This window comes from Eutrema salsugineum, unplaced genomic scaffold (genome assembly GCF_000478725.1).
Source record: "Eutrema salsugineum unplaced genomic scaffold, Eutsalg1_0 scaffold_3, whole genome shotgun sequence".
In the NCBI taxonomy this organism is placed as follows: domain Eukaryota; kingdom Viridiplantae; phylum Streptophyta; class Magnoliopsida; order Brassicales; family Brassicaceae; genus Eutrema; species Eutrema salsugineum.
The window spans coordinates 4,587,239-4,606,831 of record NW_006256756.1 but is presented as its reverse complement, the minus strand read 5'-3'; the positions used below and the strand labels follow the sequence as shown (position 1 = coordinate 4,606,831).

At 35.1% G+C, this 19,593-nt stretch overlaps 5 protein-coding genes across 5 annotated transcripts; all 5 read left to right on the top strand.

The window, feature by feature from the left end:
- The first annotated feature begins 2,722 nt into the window (after positions 1 to 2,722).
- LOC18014841 (beta-adaptin-like protein B) lies at positions 2,723 to 8,117 on the top strand. The gene is made up of 15 exons (XM_006396854.2): positions 2,723 to 2,878; positions 3,507 to 3,704; positions 3,838 to 3,951; positions 4,082 to 4,332; positions 4,691 to 4,826; positions 4,968 to 5,147; positions 5,250 to 5,342; positions 5,618 to 5,829; positions 5,920 to 5,983; positions 6,064 to 6,243; positions 6,336 to 6,428; positions 6,558 to 6,955; positions 7,063 to 7,252; positions 7,339 to 7,542; positions 7,631 to 8,117. The coding sequence occupies exons 1-15, from the start codon at positions 2,792 to 2,794 to the stop codon at positions 7,928 to 7,930; spliced, it is 2,700 nt and encodes an 899-aa protein (XP_006396917.1). The 5' UTR covers positions 2,723 to 2,791; the 3' UTR covers positions 7,931 to 8,117.
- Positions 8,118 to 11,606: 3,489 nt separating this feature from the next.
- Positions 11,607 to 12,413, top strand: LOC112085277 (glutathione S-transferase T3-like). Its single transcript, XM_024154478.1, has one exon. The coding sequence runs from the start codon at positions 11,607 to 11,609 to the stop codon at positions 12,411 to 12,413; it is 807 nt and encodes a 268-aa protein (XP_024010246.1).
- An 817-nt stretch (positions 12,414 to 13,230) lies between these two features.
- On the top strand, positions 13,231 to 14,653 carry LOC112085276 (putative nuclease HARBI1). Its single transcript, XM_024154477.1, has one exon. The coding sequence runs from the start codon at positions 13,337 to 13,339 to the stop codon at positions 14,651 to 14,653; it is 1,317 nt and encodes a 438-aa protein (XP_024010245.1). The 5' UTR covers positions 13,231 to 13,336.
- A 992-nt stretch (positions 14,654 to 15,645) lies between these two features.
- On the top strand, positions 15,646 to 18,144 carry LOC18014840 (AT-rich interactive domain-containing protein 2). The gene is made up of 3 exons (XM_006396853.2): positions 15,646 to 15,874; positions 16,060 to 16,985; positions 17,131 to 18,144. The coding sequence occupies exons 2-3, from the start codon at positions 16,128 to 16,130 to the stop codon at positions 18,037 to 18,039; spliced, it is 1,767 nt and encodes a 588-aa protein (XP_006396916.1). The 5' UTR covers positions 15,646 to 15,874; positions 16,060 to 16,127; the 3' UTR covers positions 18,040 to 18,144.
- A 5-nt stretch (positions 18,145 to 18,149) lies between these two features.
- LOC18014839 lies at positions 18,150 to 19,120 on the top strand. The gene is made up of 2 exons (XM_006396852.2): positions 18,150 to 18,160; positions 18,745 to 19,120. Exons 1-2 carry the CDS (start codon positions 18,150 to 18,152, stop codon positions 18,986 to 18,988), a joined length of 255 nt encoding a protein of 84 aa, XP_006396915.2. The 3' UTR covers positions 18,989 to 19,120.
- Positions 19,121 to 19,593: the final 473 nt, after the last annotated feature.

Sequence of the window (19,593 nt, the reverse complement as noted above, 5' to 3'; positions counted from 1 at the left end):
ACACAAAATTTGTGAATAAATATATTTTTGTCAATTGGTAATGTCAAATTTTAAATAATTTTTCAATGATTATACATTATCTTTTCTAATAAGAATGAAATTATTTTTTCATCTTCTTCATTTTTATTCTTGTTATATCTATTTTTTCAATAAATTTATTGTATTTATTTATTTTAATAATGTTTGTATGATTATATTCAGTTTCATCAGATTCATTTTCACTTCTAATTGTAATTAAGTAGACAAAACCAGTACAATTTAGTACATACAAATTAATAAAAATGAAATAACAAATTGAACAACTCAAAACTAAGAACTTCTACATTAATCTATTGAATTCTAAAATGAATATATATAATGTAAATTTTTTTATCATTTTTGCATAATATATTACATGAGAAAAAAATATTATATATTTTCGTATAATATATTACATATTTCGATGATATGTTTTGCATATGTGAAAAAATTAGATGAATATAAATCATAAATATTAGTTATTTAACATTCTACATGAAAAGCTTTAAAATCAAGTAACTTAAACTTGTATAAGTATCATATATGTTTTTATAGATAATAAATTAAAGTTGTGATTTAAACAGTGATAATGGAGATTTTAATATCATGTTGGTTTTTGTTTTTGTTAACAGAGATTTCTTTATTTTAATATATTTTTTTAATCATAATATTAGAATTATGTAACTTTTTTTAATTAATAAGTTTGATATATATACGAATAAAAATGAATTTTTAAATGCTGATGTGGATTCCTTGAAAATAATAGTTTTAACTATCATTAATAATAGAATAGTTAAAATTAATTTTTTTCTATATTATTTTGTAATAACAATGTAATTTTATAATTTAGAAAAAATTTAATTTTAGTTATTGATGTGAAATAATAAAATTGACATTTTAAATCTTATATGGATGTCCTTAGGGGTATATAACTTCAACTTTTATATTTGTTTGTTAACAATATAACTTAAAATTTTTAAATTTTTTTTAATTTTAAATATTGATGTGGACCAATAGAATTAAATTTTAAAATCATATATGGACATTTTTAGAGGCATATAGCTTTAACTTTTTTTAGTAATAAATTTAAAAATCAAAACTGGAAAATTTCACACGAGGCCCGTTGCGGCAAGTGATTTTAGCCTCTCCTCTTTGTTTTGAGGCTTACCGAATGTATTCGGATGCTGCTTAGTCAGCTAATTGTTACTTTTGTGGTTCAGGTTGGGTTGTTAAAACCCATTCAGATGCTATGTTATTTCGAAATTTTTCCTTAGATATCTTAGTCTTCTCCACTATGTTCTTATCTCTATTTTCAGTGCTTGATTTTTCAAAAGTGTCGAGTATCAATAACTTGACATGTTTCTCGGATTACTTGAAATTTATTTTTTTTCTCAAATTTGGTGGCCAAGCTTTGGAGATTTTACGGTTTTTTTTTTCAATATTAAAGTGGCTTGTAGTGCATTTGTTTATATCTCATTTCATTATATTATTTATAATTTATCTAATAATTAAACATATAGTTTAGTCAACTTTGTTCTTGTAGTGGCTTTATTTATATCTTCTTTCATTATATTTTTTGTAATTTAGCTAATAGTTAATCATATAGTTTAGTTAAGTTAGTTCTTTTACGTTGTAATGACTCATTTTTAGTGAAATCTTACTTTATCTTTTGTTTTTGTTTATTTTACATGGTTGCACACACAGAAAAAAACTTAAAAATTATTATAATTATGTGACAAAAAAATTGGATGCTAATGTAAAAGTCTCTAAATATGTGTATATATATCTAATTTAAATTAAAAATTTCCTATTTTAAAATTAGTTATTTTAGTTTTTTTATTAATATCAATTTTATATATAATTTCTTTGCTTTTCATATTTTTAAAATAGAATTTGGAAATTTTTCAATTTTCAATGTTGAGGTGGACTAATAAAAAATTTATACAAACATTTTTCAATTTTCAATGTTGAGGTGGACCAATACAAATTTTTTTATTAGACAAATAAACTTTTTTAATTTCCTTTTTCAGCAATAATATTATAATTTGTAAATTTTCTTTAATTTTGAATGTTGATGTAGACCAATAAAATTAATTTTTATATCTTATATGGACAGTTTCTTAATTTTTTTTTTCAACAATAATATTACAATTTGGAAAATTTCCTTATTTTTGAATGTTGATGTGGACCAATTAAATTTCTCTTTTAAATCCTATATGGATGCCTTGAAAATAATTTAACTTCAACTTTTATTAGTATAAGATGTGCCGGCTGATTAGCTAAACTGTTTCCCTATGAATATACAAGTATTAAATCCACAAGAGGATGCTAAACGATGTATATCTAATATCTCTAATTAGTCATAATCCAAAAATTATTTTTACGGCATTCATGGTCATGAGAACATTTTTTTTAAAAGAGCATTTTAAACTTTTTGGACATGAGGTCTTCCTACACTCGTATAAACTTCCGGGGTCAATTCGAAAATGGTCTAACTTTTTAAGCGAACAATTTAATTTCACTAATTTTCAAAAACGACCCTTGTCAATTTGAAAATTGGGCTGAATTAATCAAAGAGCCCATTAAACAATCGGCCCGATAGTCGAGAAAATCAGCCACCGGAGTCTTCCGTTTCCCAGCATTTCTCCGTCATCGTTCTCTCTCTCTCTCTCTCTCTCTCTCTCTCTCTCTCTCTCTCTCTCTCTCTCTCTCTCTCTCTCTCTCTCTCACATAATCTCGGAGAAGAAAGAGCGTCGCGTCGAAGAAAGGAGCGATGAGCGGTCACGATTCGAAATACTTCTCGACGACGAAGAAGGGAGAGATCCCTGAGCTCAAGGAAGAGCTTAATTCGCAGTATAAGGTTTTTAATTTCCCACTCTTGTCTTTATATCTATGGTTTTCATAGTCTTCCGTGTGGATCTGTGATCCGCCATTATTACATATGCAATTTCTTGTTTTGTGATCATTTGCTCCTTCTGATTTCGTTATCTTCTTCGTTTGTAGTTAGATCTGTGTAATTGTGGATTTGAATTATAATCGGTGAAAGTTTGTTGCTGTTTAGTGGAATTGGTTTTGTAGTTTCGTGGAAAGAGGGATGATTCCATAAGTTATGGTGAATATGTTCACTAATTGGTTGGGATATAGCCACAATTGGATGAGAATTTGATATGTTGAGAATGGCTAATGCTGGTGGTGTGTGCAATCTCGTAGTAGCTTTAACCGGAGCTTAGGTTGGTGGATCAAGAACTGTTCAATCTGGATCAGAGATTATTAAGGGAACTGCTGTTTTGATCTTACGAGTTGTCTTTTGACGCTTGTTTGTGTTCAATTCTGTTCTGTTAATCCGTTTTCAGTTTGTTGCATTTCATGGATTTTCTGTATAATTTACTGTTCAGTAAGAAGCATATGTCAATGATTTAAGTAGGAAGGGTACTTTCTATTCTCGCTTCTGTTTTGTTAACCCTTTTTGCGTACGTTTGGTTTCATAGGATAAGAGAAAGGATGCAGTTAAGAAGGTTATTGCGGCAATGACCGTTGGAAAGGATGTTTCATCACTTTTCACTGATGTAGTCAATTGCATGCAAACGGAAAATCTGGAGCTGAAGAAGCTTGTTTACCTCTATCTCATAAATTATGCGAAAAGCCAGCCAGATCTTGCTATTCTTGCAGTAAATACCTTCGTAAAGGTAAAACTCAAGCTAGTGGCATATAGTTTTTCCATTCTTTTGTTCGGTTCTGTAATTGAGGGAATGAGATAAAAAGAAAGAAAGAAATGAACTGGTCATATGATCATTATAATTGTTGGTTTGTATTCTGCAGGATTCACAAGATCCAAATCCGCTGATCCGTGCTCTAGCTGTGAGGACAATGGGTTGCATTCGTGTTGATAAAATCACAGAATATCTTTGTGATCCTCTTCAAAAGTGCCTAAAGGTTTAATTTTGATACAGAAATGCTACCTCTTCACTAAAACTTGATATCAAACATCTCTAATCTCCTTAATAATCTGTTTCTTCCTGACTAGTCAAGATTTTCACTATCATTTGCATAATATTTTCCCTAGGATGATGATCCATACGTCCGGAAGACAGCAGCTATTTGTGTTGCTAAGCTTTTTGACATAAATGCTGAATTGGTTGAGGATAAGGGGTTCCTTGAAGCTTTGAAGGATCTGATATCAGATAACAATCCGATGGTTGTTGCCAATGCTGTAGCAGCCCTTGCAGAGATTCAAGAGAATAGTACTAGCCCCATATTTGAGATCAATAGTACCATCCTTACAAAGCTACTTACCGCTCTAAATGAATGCACTGAGTAAGTCCTCTACTCATCACCATTGCAGTAGTTTCATTGCATTCTTTTTGATATTGAATATCTATGGCCAGTCATTTTAGCCTTAAGAGCTTACAGAGTATTGGCCTAAATATTTGTGGTTAGTGGAATGTTGATGGATTAAGAAATGGCTGCTTGATGTGGCATGGCCTCAGTTTGTATAGGTGTTGTCATTATGTCCATCTCCAAGCAGCTGTTTGAGAATTCGCTTCAGTTATTAAAGGTTTTATCTACTGATAGTGACCCAGTGTTTTGAATTTTTTGAAAAGAGATCTATAAAATGAGTAGACTGAACAAGCTTTTGCTAGCTCCACTTTAGTAATGACTATGATCTTCGCAGGTGGGGTCAAGTTTTTATATTAGATGCTTTATCGAGGTATAAAGCCGCTGATCCCCGTGAAGCTGAAAATATTGTTGAGAGAGTCACGCCAAGGTTGCAACATGCAAACTGCGCTGTTGTGCTTTCAGCTGTTAAGGTGGGTGACTTTCATAGTAATGTTTACCTCGCCACTGCTATCTGGTAGTTTGCCAAACTTGCCTGTAAAACACGATTACGCCTTTGCATATTTTCTAATGCATTCCCACTTTTTATCTATTTTTGGCAATTGCATCCACAGATGATCCTGCAGCAAATGGAACTTATTACTAGTACAGACGTGATCCGAAATCTTTGCAAGAAGATGGCTCCACCTCTTGTTACATTGCTTTCTGCCGAACCTGAGATACAATATGTTGCACTTCGTAACATTAATCTTATTGTCCAGAAACGACCCACTATCCTTGCCCATGAAATTAAGGTAGCTTGACTTGTGCCTCATAGATCCTCAGAATGAGCACCTGATATATCCTTGCATTTTGTTGATTATGTTGCAAATGATATAGATTTTTTTCCCTTTTAGGTTTTCTTCTGCAAGTACAACGACCCAATTTATGTTAAGATGGAGAAGTTGGAGATTATGATAAAACTTGCGTCTGACAGAAACATAGACCAGGTATCATCACTGAACTTTACCATCTGCAATATGTCCTGATTATATCCGGTGTGGGCGTTAGAGCATTGAGAGGACCTTTCCCTAGTACGAGAGGACCGGGAAGGACATCTATGTTAGCTTTTTTTCCGTCTGGGCGCTTTCACAGAAAATTTTGCTTTCTAGATGATCCTTCTAGAAGATAGAAACGGAAAACTCGAACAATCTTTCTAGTTACTTATTTCTTTCTCATTTGTACGTGTATGATATATCCCACAAGATGGAAAATGCTACTGCAGGTTCTTCTAGAGTTCAAAGAGTATGCCACGGAAGTAGACGTTGATTTTGTTAGAAAGGCTGTTCGTGCGATAGGCCGATGTGCTATCAAACTAGAGAGAGCAGCCGAACGTTGCATCAGTGTTTTGCTTGAGTTGATCAAGATCAAAGTAAATTATGTTGTTCAGGAGGCCATTATTGTCATCAAAGATATCTTCAGGAGATATCCAAACACGTAAGTTGTTTCTCTGTCACTGACGTAATGGCATGTGGAAAATCTATAAGCTCTATTTCATTTGGTTATGATACTCGAAATAACATACAGGTATGAGTCCATAATTGCCACACTCTGTGAGAGTTTAGACACTCTGGATGAACCAGAAGCCAAGGTATTGAAGTTTTCCAAAATTGAAGTTTTCCATCTTAAACCACTGAACTTATAATTGTGCATCTGTTTGCATCGTGAAAGGCATCTATGATATGGATCATTGGTGAATATGCTGAAAGAATTGACAATGCCGACGAGCTTCTTGAAAGTTTCCTTGAGAGTTTTCCTGAAGAACCAGCTCAGGTCCAGCTGCAGCTTCTAACTGCTACTGTTAAGCTATTTCTGAAGAAGCCAACAGAAGGCCCTCAACAAATGATTCAGGTTCTTCCTTGCTCATGCTCACTGCTGTTTTTATGATCGATTCATGTGCGTGTATGTGATGACAGGCATATTTTTCCGATATGTAATTTCAGGTTGTCTTGAATAACGCTACTGTGGAGACGGATAATCCTGATCTCAGGGATCGTGCCTACATATACTGGCGTCTTCTGTCTACTGATCCTGAGGTGTGTGTTACATTGATTTCTTATAGCTTTCTAGTACTCGGCTAGTCCAGCAACATATATATTTTACACGGTTGAGCTCTCTTTCTGTCATTTGAGATTTTTGCTGAAATCATCATTGCTCTTCATCAGGCGGCCAAGGATGTTGTTTTAGCTGAAAAGCCCGTGATAACTGACGACTCAAACCAACTCGAACCATCACTCCTTGATGAGCTGCTTACAAATATTTCCACCTTGTCCTCTGTGTACCACAAACCTCCAGAGGCATTTGTGACGCGATTGAAAACAACAGTTCAGAAAACAGAGGACGAGGACTTTGCGGAAGGAAGTGAAGCAGGATACTCATCTGGTAATCCGGTTGATAGTGCAGCTTCCCCTCCAGCTACTATGGGTAATGTCGCACACCCTGCAGGAAGACAACCAGCTCCAGCACCAGCAGTCCCAGCTCCTGTGCCCGATCTTCTAGGTGATTTAATGGGATTGGATAACGCCGCTATTGTCCCAGTTGATGAACCCACAGCTCCGTCTGGGTGAGTTAATGACTTGATAGTGAGATTTAGTTTATTCCAAATTGGTCGATTTTGGCTGTCTAGTTCGTAAATGAAGCTCATCAAATCTTCTGAACACTTGATCGCAGTCCTTCGTTGCCCGTTGTGGTGCCAGCTTCAACTGGTCAAGGTCTGCAGATAAGTGCTCAATTAACCCGAAGGGATGGACAAGTATTCTACTCTATGCTCTTCGAAAACAACTCGCAGGCTGTACTTGATGGTTTCATGATCCAATTCAACAAGAACACATTCGGTCTTGCAGCTGCCGGACCTCTTCAGGTAATAATTAACTGAAGCTATGCTTATGTCTAAAACCTAAGGTCCGAATTCTTAAAATTCAATATCCGTGTTTGTACTTTTCTCAGATTCCGCCTTTGCAACCTGGAACATCTGCTAGGACAATGCTACCTATGGTCTTGTTCCAGAACCTATCTACTGCCCCTCCAAGCTCGGTGTTACAAGTTGCTGTCAAAAACAACCAGCAGCCTGTTTGGTACTTCTCCGACAAGATTATACTTCATGCGCTGTTCGGTGAAGATGGTAGAATGGAACGTGGAACTTTCCTAGAGGTAACATAACACTAAAACTACACAGTTTCAGATTTTAAGTGAATGTATCAATGAATGAACATTCTGGTTTGTTTTTTTTTTTTCACAGACTTGGAGGTCGTTACCTGACTCGAATGAGGTCCAGAAAGAATTCCCCGAGATCACCATCGCGAGCGTCGAATCAACTATTGATTTGCTGACAGCATTCAACATGTTCTTCATAGCAAAGCGCAAGAATGGGAACCAAGACGTGATCTATTTATCATCAAAGGTTCCGAGAGATGTACCGTTCTTGATCGAACTCACTGCGATGGTGGGCCAACCTGGTCTCAAATGTGCAGTGAAAACTCCCACTCCCGAGATTGCGCCTCTCTTCTTCGAAGCCGTCGAGCTTCTCTTCAAGGCTTGATGATTGATTCCATTGTTGTCATTATGTTCAATCCAAACCCAAAAGTTTTTAAGATTCTTTGTTGTTTCTTTATTTCTCTTGTTTTTAATTCAGATTAGTGTATGTAATAAACAAGGCCTTGTCTATGTTGGAAACTTTAATACTTCTTCGGTTCTGAATTAAATAATGTTTAAAGTTTTTGCATATAGATTAAGAATTTATTCAATTTTTTTCCTATATTAAAAATATTATTTATTATTTATTCAAGCACAATATAATCAATAAAAAACAATCTGCATAATATTAAATACTTTTAAAAGCTTATTTTTTATAAATATATATTTTCTCTGTTTTTAAATGTTTCGAAATATGAGTTTTTAAAGTATTTTTATAGATATTAAGATAATATTTAATTTAAATATTTTGGTAAATATCAAAAGCTATGTAGTATTTTGCTAAATAAGAAAAGATATGGGATAGTTTGGTAAATACGAAAAGATGTCAGGTATTTCAGTAAATACGAAAAGATCTGGAGTATTTTAGTAGTTAGAGCAGTTCTAATGGTAGTACTTAGAGAGGTTCTAGTTGTGTTTTTGATTTAAAAAAATGTTTTAATGGGATAATTAGCTTGAACCGTATCTTATTTTAGAGTTTGAAGAGCTTGAGTTGAGCCTCATATGTGTTGCTCAGTTATTTGTGGCGTGTTTTTAATTTTTTTTTTGTTTTTTTTAATCAAAAACTCTGGTTTAGGTAGAGTCTTTGTAATGTTTTGTATTGAGAATTCTATCTTCTTTCTTCGACTTCTACCTTGGTGGTATCGAAGTATTCAGAAAGGCGATTCCTTTCCGGTAGATTCTATCTTGGTGAGTCGATGGCGGCGGCGACACAAGCTCCTTCTCCTCCGGCGTTCTGCTTAGACTCTGGTGGATTCTTCTCATCAAAAATGCTACCAAGTCCCGGAGCTTCTTCCCATATAAACGAGACCGATCCAAAGCAATTTTCATAGGCGGCGTCTCAGATGCTCTGTTCAATGGAATTGAGAACAGACGAAGCTTAGGAGTCGCACAAAACTGTTCAACATGAGCCGCTTAGTCATGGATCGAACTGTGAACAGAAGAAACGACTTGATTCATTGGCTTTGATTCATTGGAATATTAAAGAGGTAAAACTATTTCCTTGATTCATTGGCTTTGTTGTTAAGGAATTAGGCATGTGTTCGATTGATTAGGGTTTAGCTTCATTAGCTTTCTTTTGATCCTCCTTCGTCCTGCGACGATTTTGATTTGTGTATGTGTGGAGGATAGAAATCATGTATGATGCTCTGATCAATGGATTGGCTGGAGCTGGTGGTGGGATCATTGCTCAACTCCTCACTTATCCTCTCCAAATCAGGTTTTTTTTTTTTTTTTTTTTGCTTTTGGTAAATCAATCTCTGTAACACACATCCGAGAATTGAATTCTTTTGGTAAACCTTTTGTTTCACTTCTTTTATAGTTTGTTTGTTTTTGTTCTTGAGATTAAAATGTAATGAGTTCTGGTTTTGATGTAGATGTATCGGTTCACTGTGCATGGATATCGGTTCACTGTGCATGGATATCAAAGTTCACCAAAGGAGTCTTATCTTTGGAAACTTACCGCATTAACACAAAGGTATGCTTTTAATTGCACCACTGGCAGACTGATCATTTAGTTGTTAAATAAATAGTGTAGATTGAATTAGGCATAGCTTGGGTTACCGAGAATTAGGCATAGATTGATTTCTGTTGGCTTTGTTGTTGTTTATGATCGATGATGTGAAAATAGGAAAGATTATGCGAACATGTATAATACTTCATAACATGATCGTAGAAGACGAAAGAGGTGGGTACACTCAGTTTAATGTTGAAGAATTCACACAAGTAGAAGCAAACAGAACTTCACATGTGGATATGACGTATTCTACCTACCGATATGCCTTCAAATCTCACTAATATTATGGGCATCCGTAATTCAGTTCGTAATCAAACTACGCATGACCAATTAAAAGAAGATTTAGTTGAGCATTTATGGAATAAGTTTGGTACAACTCAAGATTACAACTAATCTTATTATTTCTGGTTTATGATTTGCATCTCTCTTTTGTTTTGTTTTTCTGTATTCTATGTCTAAATTTCAGATCAATAAAATAATTTGTATTAATAAAATGTTTGTATTTGAAAAATTACAAAAAAAAAAAAAATTATTAGAGCTTCCCTTAAGATCCTACCATTGGACACTAAAACAATAAAAAAATCTATAAAAGGCTCTAGTGCATTAAAGTGAACAAAAAATTATTAAAAATAAGATTAGAACCCCTTATTAGACCACCTCCAACAGCAGTTTTTAATGAGTTGTTAAGAGGTTATTTGGGTTAAAAATAAAGTTTTAATGGTTAATTAAAGCAGAAACGTCTCTACTTTTGTAGTTTATAGAGACTCAATAGAGACTCATACGTGGCGCGTATTGATTGGCTAACGTTTTTATATTTTTTTTTTAATTTTTTTATCAAAACCTCTAAATGAAAAGGAAGCTTTTCATTTTCATTTGTAAAAACCAAGAACTCATTTTTTTCGAGCAAACCCATTCTCTTCGATATCTCCGATCTTCAATCCAAATCTTCTCGGCGTGAAGCTCCGGCGGCAAGTGAGCTCCAGTCATCCGAGGCGGTGTCCAGTCGTCCTCTCCAATATCGAGTTGTCTGCGTCTTATTTTGAAGGCGGTGGCGGTCAAGTGGCGGCGAGATAAGACGTCATCGATGAAAAAAATCAGGGGCAATTCATCGAGCTTGCCAAGTCTGGGCCATTTGATCAATCAAGCAAAGACATGACCATGCATCTGCACAAATAAGTTCGATTTTCTCTTCATAATTATCCGAGAATCATTTCAGTTGTTTAATTAGGATGGTGTTGATGTGGTTTCTGCTTGATGGTTTGTGATGGATGGAAATAGGCATTGAATCTGTGTCTGTAGTGTTAGGTTAGCATTGGAGACTCGAATCAATGCTTTGTTTAATTAGGATGGATTTCTTGTGCTTTAAATCGGTGGCTGTAGTTTAATTAGGTGTTGATGTGGTTTCTGATTGATGGTTTGTGATGGATTGAAATAGGCATTGAATCTGTGTCTGTAGTGTTAGGTTAGCATTAGAGAGTGGAATCAATGCTTTGTTTAATTAGGATGGATTTCTGTTCTTATTCTTTATGTCACCTATGATCAATGCAAAGGTGTTATCGGTTAGGTAAAAACAATGAATGCTAACTACAAGAACAGAAGTTTTCTGTTCTAACTAGAACTTATGTTAAGTCTTGATCGTTTAACTCTCTGTTGAATGCTAACTATAAATTTAACTCTAACTCTATTTGGTTGCTAACTCCATCGTCAATACTTAGCCTATATATTGGAGGTAATGTATGTTTGTTTTTGATACCTTCTTCCACTATCTTTCCTTTCTCTCATTTGTTTTCTAAACCTCTTCCACACTCTTTACTTCTTTTTTGCTTCGCTTTGTTTAAGAACCGACAAACACACAAACCTCTTCAACTCTCTTGCTGTAGTTCTTTCTCATCCTTTAAAAAAACTCATTCACCAAAAGAAATGGATTCAACAAACCCTTTTTCCGACCATTCAGGCTTCATGGAGCTATTAAGTAGCCAGCAAAACTCATCCACAAGTTCCAAGTGCAATGGAAACTACCATTGCACTTGGTGATTCACAACCTCTCGTTTTTGAAACACAGTGGACTGATGCTCCAAGTCCAGTTGAAGAGACTGTCAAAGAGAAAAGGTCAAGGAGGCCATGGACTCCAACTGAAGACCTTGTGCTCATAAGTGCATGGCTTAATACCTCCAAGGATCCCATCATTGGGAATGGGCAAAGAGCTGATGCGTTTTGGAGCAGGATTGCAATCTACTATGCTGCGAGTAATAAGATATCTCCTGATGAGAAGCGAGGTCCAATCAACTGTAAGCAGAGGTGGTCGAAGCTAAATGAATGTGTTTGCAAGTTTATAGGATCGTTTGAAGCTGCTTCAGCACAAAAAACAAGTGGGCAAAATGAAAATGACGTCATGAAGCTTGCTTTGGATATCTACTACAATGATTACAAGCATAAGTTCACCATGGAGCACGCCTGGAGAGAATTAAGACACGATCAGAAGTGGAGAGGAAGTGGAATGTCCAAAAAAAAAAGAACAGAGGAAGAACAGGCTTTCAGCCATGGAGAAAACGAAGGAGTAACTCGTCCTCCAGGTGTAAAGGCGGCTAAAGGCAAAAAGAATCAAACAAAAGGCAAAGCTGAGAGTGTGGAGGTGAATGAAAAAGCCATGGATATCTATAGAAACATCTGGGAGATAAGGGAGAAGGAGTTAGCCTTGAAAGATAAGACTAACAAACAACAGATTCTCGCCAATCTCCTAGGAAGAACCGACCCTCTTACTCCAATGGAAGTTGAGCTTAAGAACAATCTCATTTCCGAAATGTTGTCTAAGTGATGGTTTTTAACCTTTGTATCATTGCATTCTCGGTTTGTATGTTTTCAATTATGTTAAGGATGTGTTTTTCTATTAGGGGTTTGTCATGTTTTCCTTTAATGTTTTTTTCGGATTTAGTATGTAGTTGTATGTGTGTGACTCTTATAAAGAAGGTCATGTTTTATTATGATTGTCGTTTCTTTGTTTTGATATATGGTTTAGTTTTTAATATTGATAAATGCAAAGTCAAAAAAAAGAGCAATGGTTTGCTTGTACCTGTTCTATAATAATGATATTGGTTGTTATTGTTGATGATGAGCCATTTTTGGTTTGCAGGAAAAAAAGGATACATTCACATACCACTTCAAAGCTTTTGGGCCACCAATTCTATTTTGGTCGAGAGATACATTTTTAGCCGAGGTTTTGAAGAAAGTGGTCGAGGCTTACCAATTTTTAGCCGAGATTTTAAAGTTTGGGCCTGTTTTTGGGTCGATGCTTTTAAAAATTTGTAATAGAGAGTTTACATAAAAATTTTCAATAATGTATCTCAATAATGTTGGGTCCTACTTTTAGTTTGTTTGTATATGAAGACACCACATATTGGTTTGTTTGTATATGAAGACACCACATATTTTTGTATAGGAAGACACCACACATATTGTGTTGTTTGTATATGAAGACACCACATATTTTTTGAAATTGTAAATCTTGTTAACATATTCGACGATTTCAGCTGTAAACCACATAATGAAATGCACATTCTATCCCTATAAATAGAGACATTTATAGTCACATACAAATCACTCTTCTCTCATTCAACTAAAATCACAAACACAATCTCTCCTACACCCTAAAATCGTTCTTTATCATATACACATCTTCTATATCAACTTCATTTATCAACAACAATACTCCCTTTTCAATATTCTCTTAAAACACATCTTATGGCATCTTCTTCTCACAATAATTTCGAAAATATTATGGAAGAAAAATTTGAAGAAGCTTCTGAACAAATTTACAAGCAAGCTTTTCAAAATCTCTTTGTTAATCGAGGTGATCGTCAAAGAGCAAGCAAGAAAAAAAGAGCCTATATTGAAAGAAATCGGGAAGAAGGGCACATGCGCTTATGGAATGACTATTTCCGGGAAGATCCCGTTTATCCACCATATCTATTCCGTCGTCGTTTCAGAATGAACAAACATTTGTTTCTGCGTATTGTTGATACCCTCAGTACTCAAGTTCCATTTTTTCAACAAAGAAGAGATTCTACTGGAAGATCCGGTCTCTCTCCACTACAAAAATGTACAGCAGCCATTCGGATGATGGCATATGGTTCTGCGGCTGATGCGGTTGATGAATACCTCCGGCTTGGTGAAAGCACCGCCATTTCTTGCTTGGAAAATTTTGTAGAAGGAATCATATATCTGTTTGGAGATGAGTATCTACGAAGACCCACACCAGAAGATCTTCAACGACTACTAGATATTGGAGAATCTCGCGGATTTCCCGGGATGATTGGAAGCATCGATTGTATGCATTGGGAGTGGAAAAATTGTCCCACTGCTTGGGCAGGACAATATACACGAGGAGCTGGAAAACCGACAATCGTTTTAGAGGCTGTGGCTTCACAAGATCTATGGATATGGCACGCGTTTTTTGGACCTCCAGGTACCCTAAATGATATTAATGTTCTTGACCGCTCTCCTGTGTTTGACGATATTTTACAAGGTAAAGCTCCAAAAGTGGATTACTTTGTCAACGGAAGACAATATCATTTGGCTTACTATCTGACTGATGGAATTTATCCAAAATGGGCTACATTTATCCAATCTATTCCACTTCCTGAGGGTGACAAAGCCCGCATGTTTGCTAAACGTCAAGAAGCTACCCGTAAAGATGTCGAACGTGCTTTTGGAGTCTTGCAAGCTCGGTTTGCCATTGTCAAAAATCCAGCTCTGATGTGGGATAAAGTTAAAATAGGAAAGATTATGCGAGCATGTATAATACTTCATAACATGATCGTAGAAGATGAGCGAGATGGGTACACTCGGATTAATGCTGAAGAATTCACACAAGTAGAAACAAACAGAACTTCACATGTGGATATGACGTATTCTACCGAAATGGCTTCAAATCTCACTAATATTATGGCCAGGCGTAATGAGGTTCGGAATCGAAAGAAGCATGACGAATTACAAGCAGATTTAGTTGAGCATTTATGGAATAAGTTTGGACATATTCAAGATGACAACTATGTTTAAATTTTAAATTCTGATTTTTTTCTGTACTCTATGTTTTAATTTCAAATTATTGAAATAATTTGTATTAATGAAATATTTGAATTTGAAAAAAATTAATAAAAAAAAATTAGAAACTCTCATTACATACTGCCATTGGACACTTCAAATTTGAAAAGATCTATACGAGTTTCTAAATCCATAAAGTGCACAAAAACTATTAAAAAATTCCATTACATCCCCTAACTACATACTATTGTTGGAGATGCTCTTAGATACCATGGTTAGAGTTGTTTCGATAAAAAAAGTGGACGTTTTATTTGTTTCCTCGGCAAATCAAATTACCGGTTAACTCTAAAATAACACTTAGATACCACTAATAAAACAAAAAGTGTATAGTAATGAGCAAAGTCCATGTGAGACAAAGAACCCAAATATTCATCGGATTCAAGTAGAAGATAGAAGCCGATTATCCGTGACAATTGGAAGATGAAATGCTATAAAAGTGTAAACGGTTTTTCGAGTTATGGCGTTATAAATATTAGATTAGAATTTATGTCTTTTATAATGCATAGTCTATAATCCAATCTAAGATTAAATGAAAAAGACTTAAAACCATCATTATGTTATTGAAAATCGATTATAAAGTTGAAAATTAAACCAAGATTTAGTAAACAGGGGGACGGAGAAGAAAATTAAATCCGGTTTCTGTAATTAAAAATTGATTAGAGATTTAAATTAAATGACACAATCGCTTTTGACGTTGATTCGTTTTAAATATATCAGATATATAAACACATTACAACAAATGAAAAATAACCACATGTTTATAAAATTATTTATTAAAGGTTAAAAAGTAATTTCACTGTCGAAATTTTATGAAAACCCTAATAATAAGCAAATCACTACACAATACAATTAAGTATATAAATACTTTTTGAAAACCCTAATTTTAAGATATCAGTCACCTATCCCTGAAAAAAAAAAAAAAACTCGAAATTTGTCTCAGATTTTAGTTTTCTCTTACAATCTCATAAACCAGTTTTAATTTTAAACCCAGAGTTGTTACAAAAGTAAAATGAAAAACAGACAAAGGGTTCTTGTTTAAGTGTTTGCATGTCTTTTACATTGATCTCAAATTTTGTACCGTTTGTTGTCACTTCTGTAACAACAATGGCGGAAATAAACCCATGAGGAGGATTATTTAGAAAATACCCTCTAGGCCTCTGCAGCTGAAATCCCCAGGTAAACCATAATCCTAATCCAATAGAGATTTAATTCGGAAAATCAGACAACAAGAAAGACAAAGATCTGAAAATTTCACTAAAAATCCAACCTTTGGGATAATTCATGTTTGTTGGTTTGACTATCTCTGGAAATCAGCTGTAGAAATGCTCAATCAATAGATCTATTGTGTTCGTCTTGTTTAGGGTTAATTTAAAAGGAGAGGCCTTTTTGATTGGAGGATGAAAGAGGGGAAATTGAGGTCAAGGGTTTAATGGCAGGATGGTCAAGTTTCAATATTAGTTCATGTTCATACACTGATGTTGAGGTTGAGGTGTTTGATGAATGTGAGGACAGGTTAAAGAGATTGTTTGATCAAGCTCTGTTGATTTTTCTTGAGGAAGAGGGAAATAACAGGCCTCTCCCTGCGATTCTCGGTGAGGGTGAAACGGTTGATTTGTTTAAGCTGTTTGTGTTGGTGAGGGAGAGAGAAGGGTTTGATTCTGTGTCTAGGAAAGGCTTGTGGGAATCAGTGGCTGAGAAATTAGGGTTGGATTGCTCAGTCTCTCCATCTTTGAGGTTGATTTACTCCAAGTATTTGGACCAGATGGAGAAATGGGCAGTGGAGAAATCCAGGATTGTGAATTGGGATAATCGAGATGGTAAAAGGAAAGGGTGTTATGGAGGTTTGTTGCATGAGCTAGAGGATGGATTCAAGGGTTTGTTGGAAAATGGAAAGTGCAGAAAACGTAACAGAGCTATGGCTATCAGTTGTGATCATGTTGAAGAGTCTTGTTCCAAGTTCAATGGGCCAAGGAAGAGATTTACAGAGTGTGGTTTTAAAGATGATGAAGAAGTAGGAATGTCTTGTGTTGTTATTAGTGATGATGATTCTGAGGAAGAAGGTTTAGATTTTTCCTCCGAGAAGCAAGAAACATTATCAGGAATGTTGAAGTGGCTTACTTCGGTTGCGAGATGTCCTCATAATCCTTCCATTGGTGTAATACCACACTGGTCAAAATGGAAGGAATACACCGGTGATGAATGTTGGATCCAAGTGACTAGAGCAAAGAAAGCTTTACTGGTTCAAAGAGACAATGCTGAATTCAGATTTCAAAATTCTTCACTTCTGGTACTGTCTTTAGACCAGCTTTATCTTACTCTTTCTTGCCTTCAAAATCGTCTGCCATAACTGTTGTTGCTACTGCTATGCATAACTATTGCTTGCTTTGTTCTTCTTTCTGTGAGATAGCTTAACTCATGATAAGCCCTTGCAGGGTCACCAAACTATGCATCCTTCTATGTACGAAGATGATCGTAAGTCGACAGGGAGGCTAAGATACAGCGTAAGGCGTTCACAGTCATCCAAACCACATTCTTCCTCGTATTGCAATGGACGTCTGGTCTCTCTAACTAAATCAGGATCTAGCCATTACAGAGAAGTGATCACTGCTTGTGGATCCACAACTTCTGAAAGAACAGATCTTGTTGCAGGAACATCTGGAGCCACAGACTTACAAGTGTACTCAAATGCAATCACAGAGACAAACAAACCAGAGAACCCGAGAAAGTACGTGGCTGTTGGACGTCACTTCCAAGCACGTGTTGATGAATGGTCAGGATCCGGTTTAGACAGCGATACTAAATGGTTAGGAACACGTATATGGCCATTGGAAAACGAAGAAGCTTTAGATCATACGCTTGGAAATGATTTGATTGGAAAAGGAAGGCCAGATTGTTGCAGCTGTGATATCCACCTCTCTGGTTCTGTTGAATGCATTAGATTCCATATTGCAGAGAAGAGAATGGAACTAAAACGTGATCTTGGTGATGTCTTTTTCCATTGGAGATTCAATCAAATGGGAGAAGAAGTGTCTCTAAGATGGACAGAGAGAGAAGAGAAGAGGTTTAAGGAAATGTTTGTTTCAGATTCTCAGAGTTTTTGGGAAAATGCGGCAAAGTGTTTCCGGGGGAAGAAGAGAGAGCAGCTTGTCAATTACTACTTCAATGTGTTCTTGATTAACCGGAGACGATATCAGAACCGTGTGACTCCAAGACGGATAGATAGTGATGATGAAGAGGCTTTTGGTTCTGTGGGTAACAGTTTTGGTCGTGCTGCTGTTACTTCATTTGGTTCAGATATTATGATTTGTTCTCAGAACAGTCAGTGTAATGACTTTGACTGAGAACAGTCAGTGTAATGACTTTGACTGAGAACAGTCGAATGTTAACTCATAATTTTATCTTTTGAGATATAAGTATAGGAGTTTGTGGCTTTTCGTGACTTCGAAAACCAATGCAAAAGGGGTAAACGTTTTGAACAAAATCGACTCTTGGTTTTTCAAAGAGATCTTTTTTTTATTTGATACATTTATTTATTTAGCTTCTGTAAATTCATGCTCCTATTTCCAAAGAGTCGCATACATTCTAATTTTATTTCTCTCTCATTTTCCAAAATCTTCATAATAAGTTGTGGTTTTATCTGTGGCTTTATTATACAAACAACATTATTTCCCCCAAACTCGTTTTAAACGTTTCTTATCTCGTTTTGTACATTGACAATCGAGTTTTTTTAAACAGAACGATAAAATGAAAAATATTTAATTGGTACACCTAGGTTCTGAATCTACAACCCTTCATAATCCACGAACCTAAAAACTAAAAAAAAAAAATACATGATTTTAATCAAGTTTGAGAGCCAAACTGAGATAATTAAATGAAACAGCATTAAACACAACGTATAAAACCCTAAAAACATTCATCCTATTCGAAGATTGTAATCAGTCAGTCAATGGAAAAAAACCAATTCATTAAATATGCATTAACCCACATAGAAAACATACACCAGAACCCTATAAATATATGCATGGTTAATCGGTAAAACTCAATAGTCAAGAAATAGTGAGTGATATATTTTATAAGTATTTGGAGATGAAGAGGCTTATCGAAGTTATGTTCGTCTTCTTCGCCTACTTGATGTGCTCAAGGGCTATGGTGCCTTATCGAGGTTGTGACGTGATCGGGGCAGTTTCGAGAAGTGGATTAGGAAAATACGAGACGAGAGTACCCAAAGAGGATTTTTTCTCTGGTCGTAAGTTAGTTTCTGGTCCGAGTCGTAGTGCTTGCGGCCACTAATTGTCGGGATAACAAGATCTTAATCTATAGTCATGCTTATCTCTGGTTTCATGTTAATTTTCGTTTAAGCTTTATGAACATTTGTAATGAGGTTTAACGTTGCACCTAATGAAAATGAATTGCTTGCAAGTTGCAATAAGTATCTTATTTTGAATGTTTTGTTCATGTTACGCTCGAGTCTTCGAAAACTACTTCAAAAGTTGTGATTATCATTTATTATCCTTATATTCTTTCAGTTTATATGTTTGTCTATAAAAAATGACACTTATTGATCGATGAGCAATGGTCGTTTTTTCACTTTCCAATTGTATGTGACAAAGAACTATTCAATTTCTGTATATGTATAATATAATTAACATAAATTTGGTTTTTAGTCTAATAATTATCCGCAAATTTAGAAATATACTTATCTAACTTGGGTTTGGGAAGAAGAAGAATACAACTCTAACCGGATAAATCCACAAAATTATATATGTACATTGAATAAAAATAATTCCATATTTATGAAGTGTATATAATGGGCCATCTCCTTACTCATATCTAATTTTCTGCTTGTATATTCAGCGTACTCTTTTCGTAGTATATCTCGTCTTACTCTGGTTCAA

Bases quoted from the DNA above. Each gene is read 5' to 3' on its own strand.
- LOC18014841 (XM_006396854.2), top strand. From the start codon at position 2,792: ATGAGCGGTCACGATTCGAAATACTTCTCGACGACGAAGAAGGGAGAG. The intron at 4,827-4,967 runs GTGGGTGACTTT...TTGCATCCACAG, and splicing joins TTGTGCTTTCAGCTGTTAAG to ATGATCCTGCAGCAAATGGA. The intron at 5,984-6,063 runs GTATTGAAGTTT...GCATCGTGAAAG, and splicing joins TGGATGAACCAGAAGCCAAG to GCATCTATGATATGGATCAT.
- LOC112085277 (XM_024154478.1), top strand. From the start codon at position 11,607: ATGGAAACTACCATTGCACTTGGTGATTCACAACCTCTCGTTTTTGAA.
- LOC112085276 (XM_024154477.1), top strand. From the start codon at position 13,337: ATGGCATCTTCTTCTCACAATAATTTCGAAAATATTATGGAAGAAAAA.
- LOC18014840 (XM_006396853.2), top strand. From the start codon at position 16,128: ATGGCAGGATGGTCAAGTTTCAATATTAGTTCATGTTCATACACTGAT. The intron at 16,986-17,130 runs GTACTGTCTTTA...AAGCCCTTGCAG, and splicing joins TTCAAAATTCTTCACTTCTG to GGTCACCAAACTATGCATCC.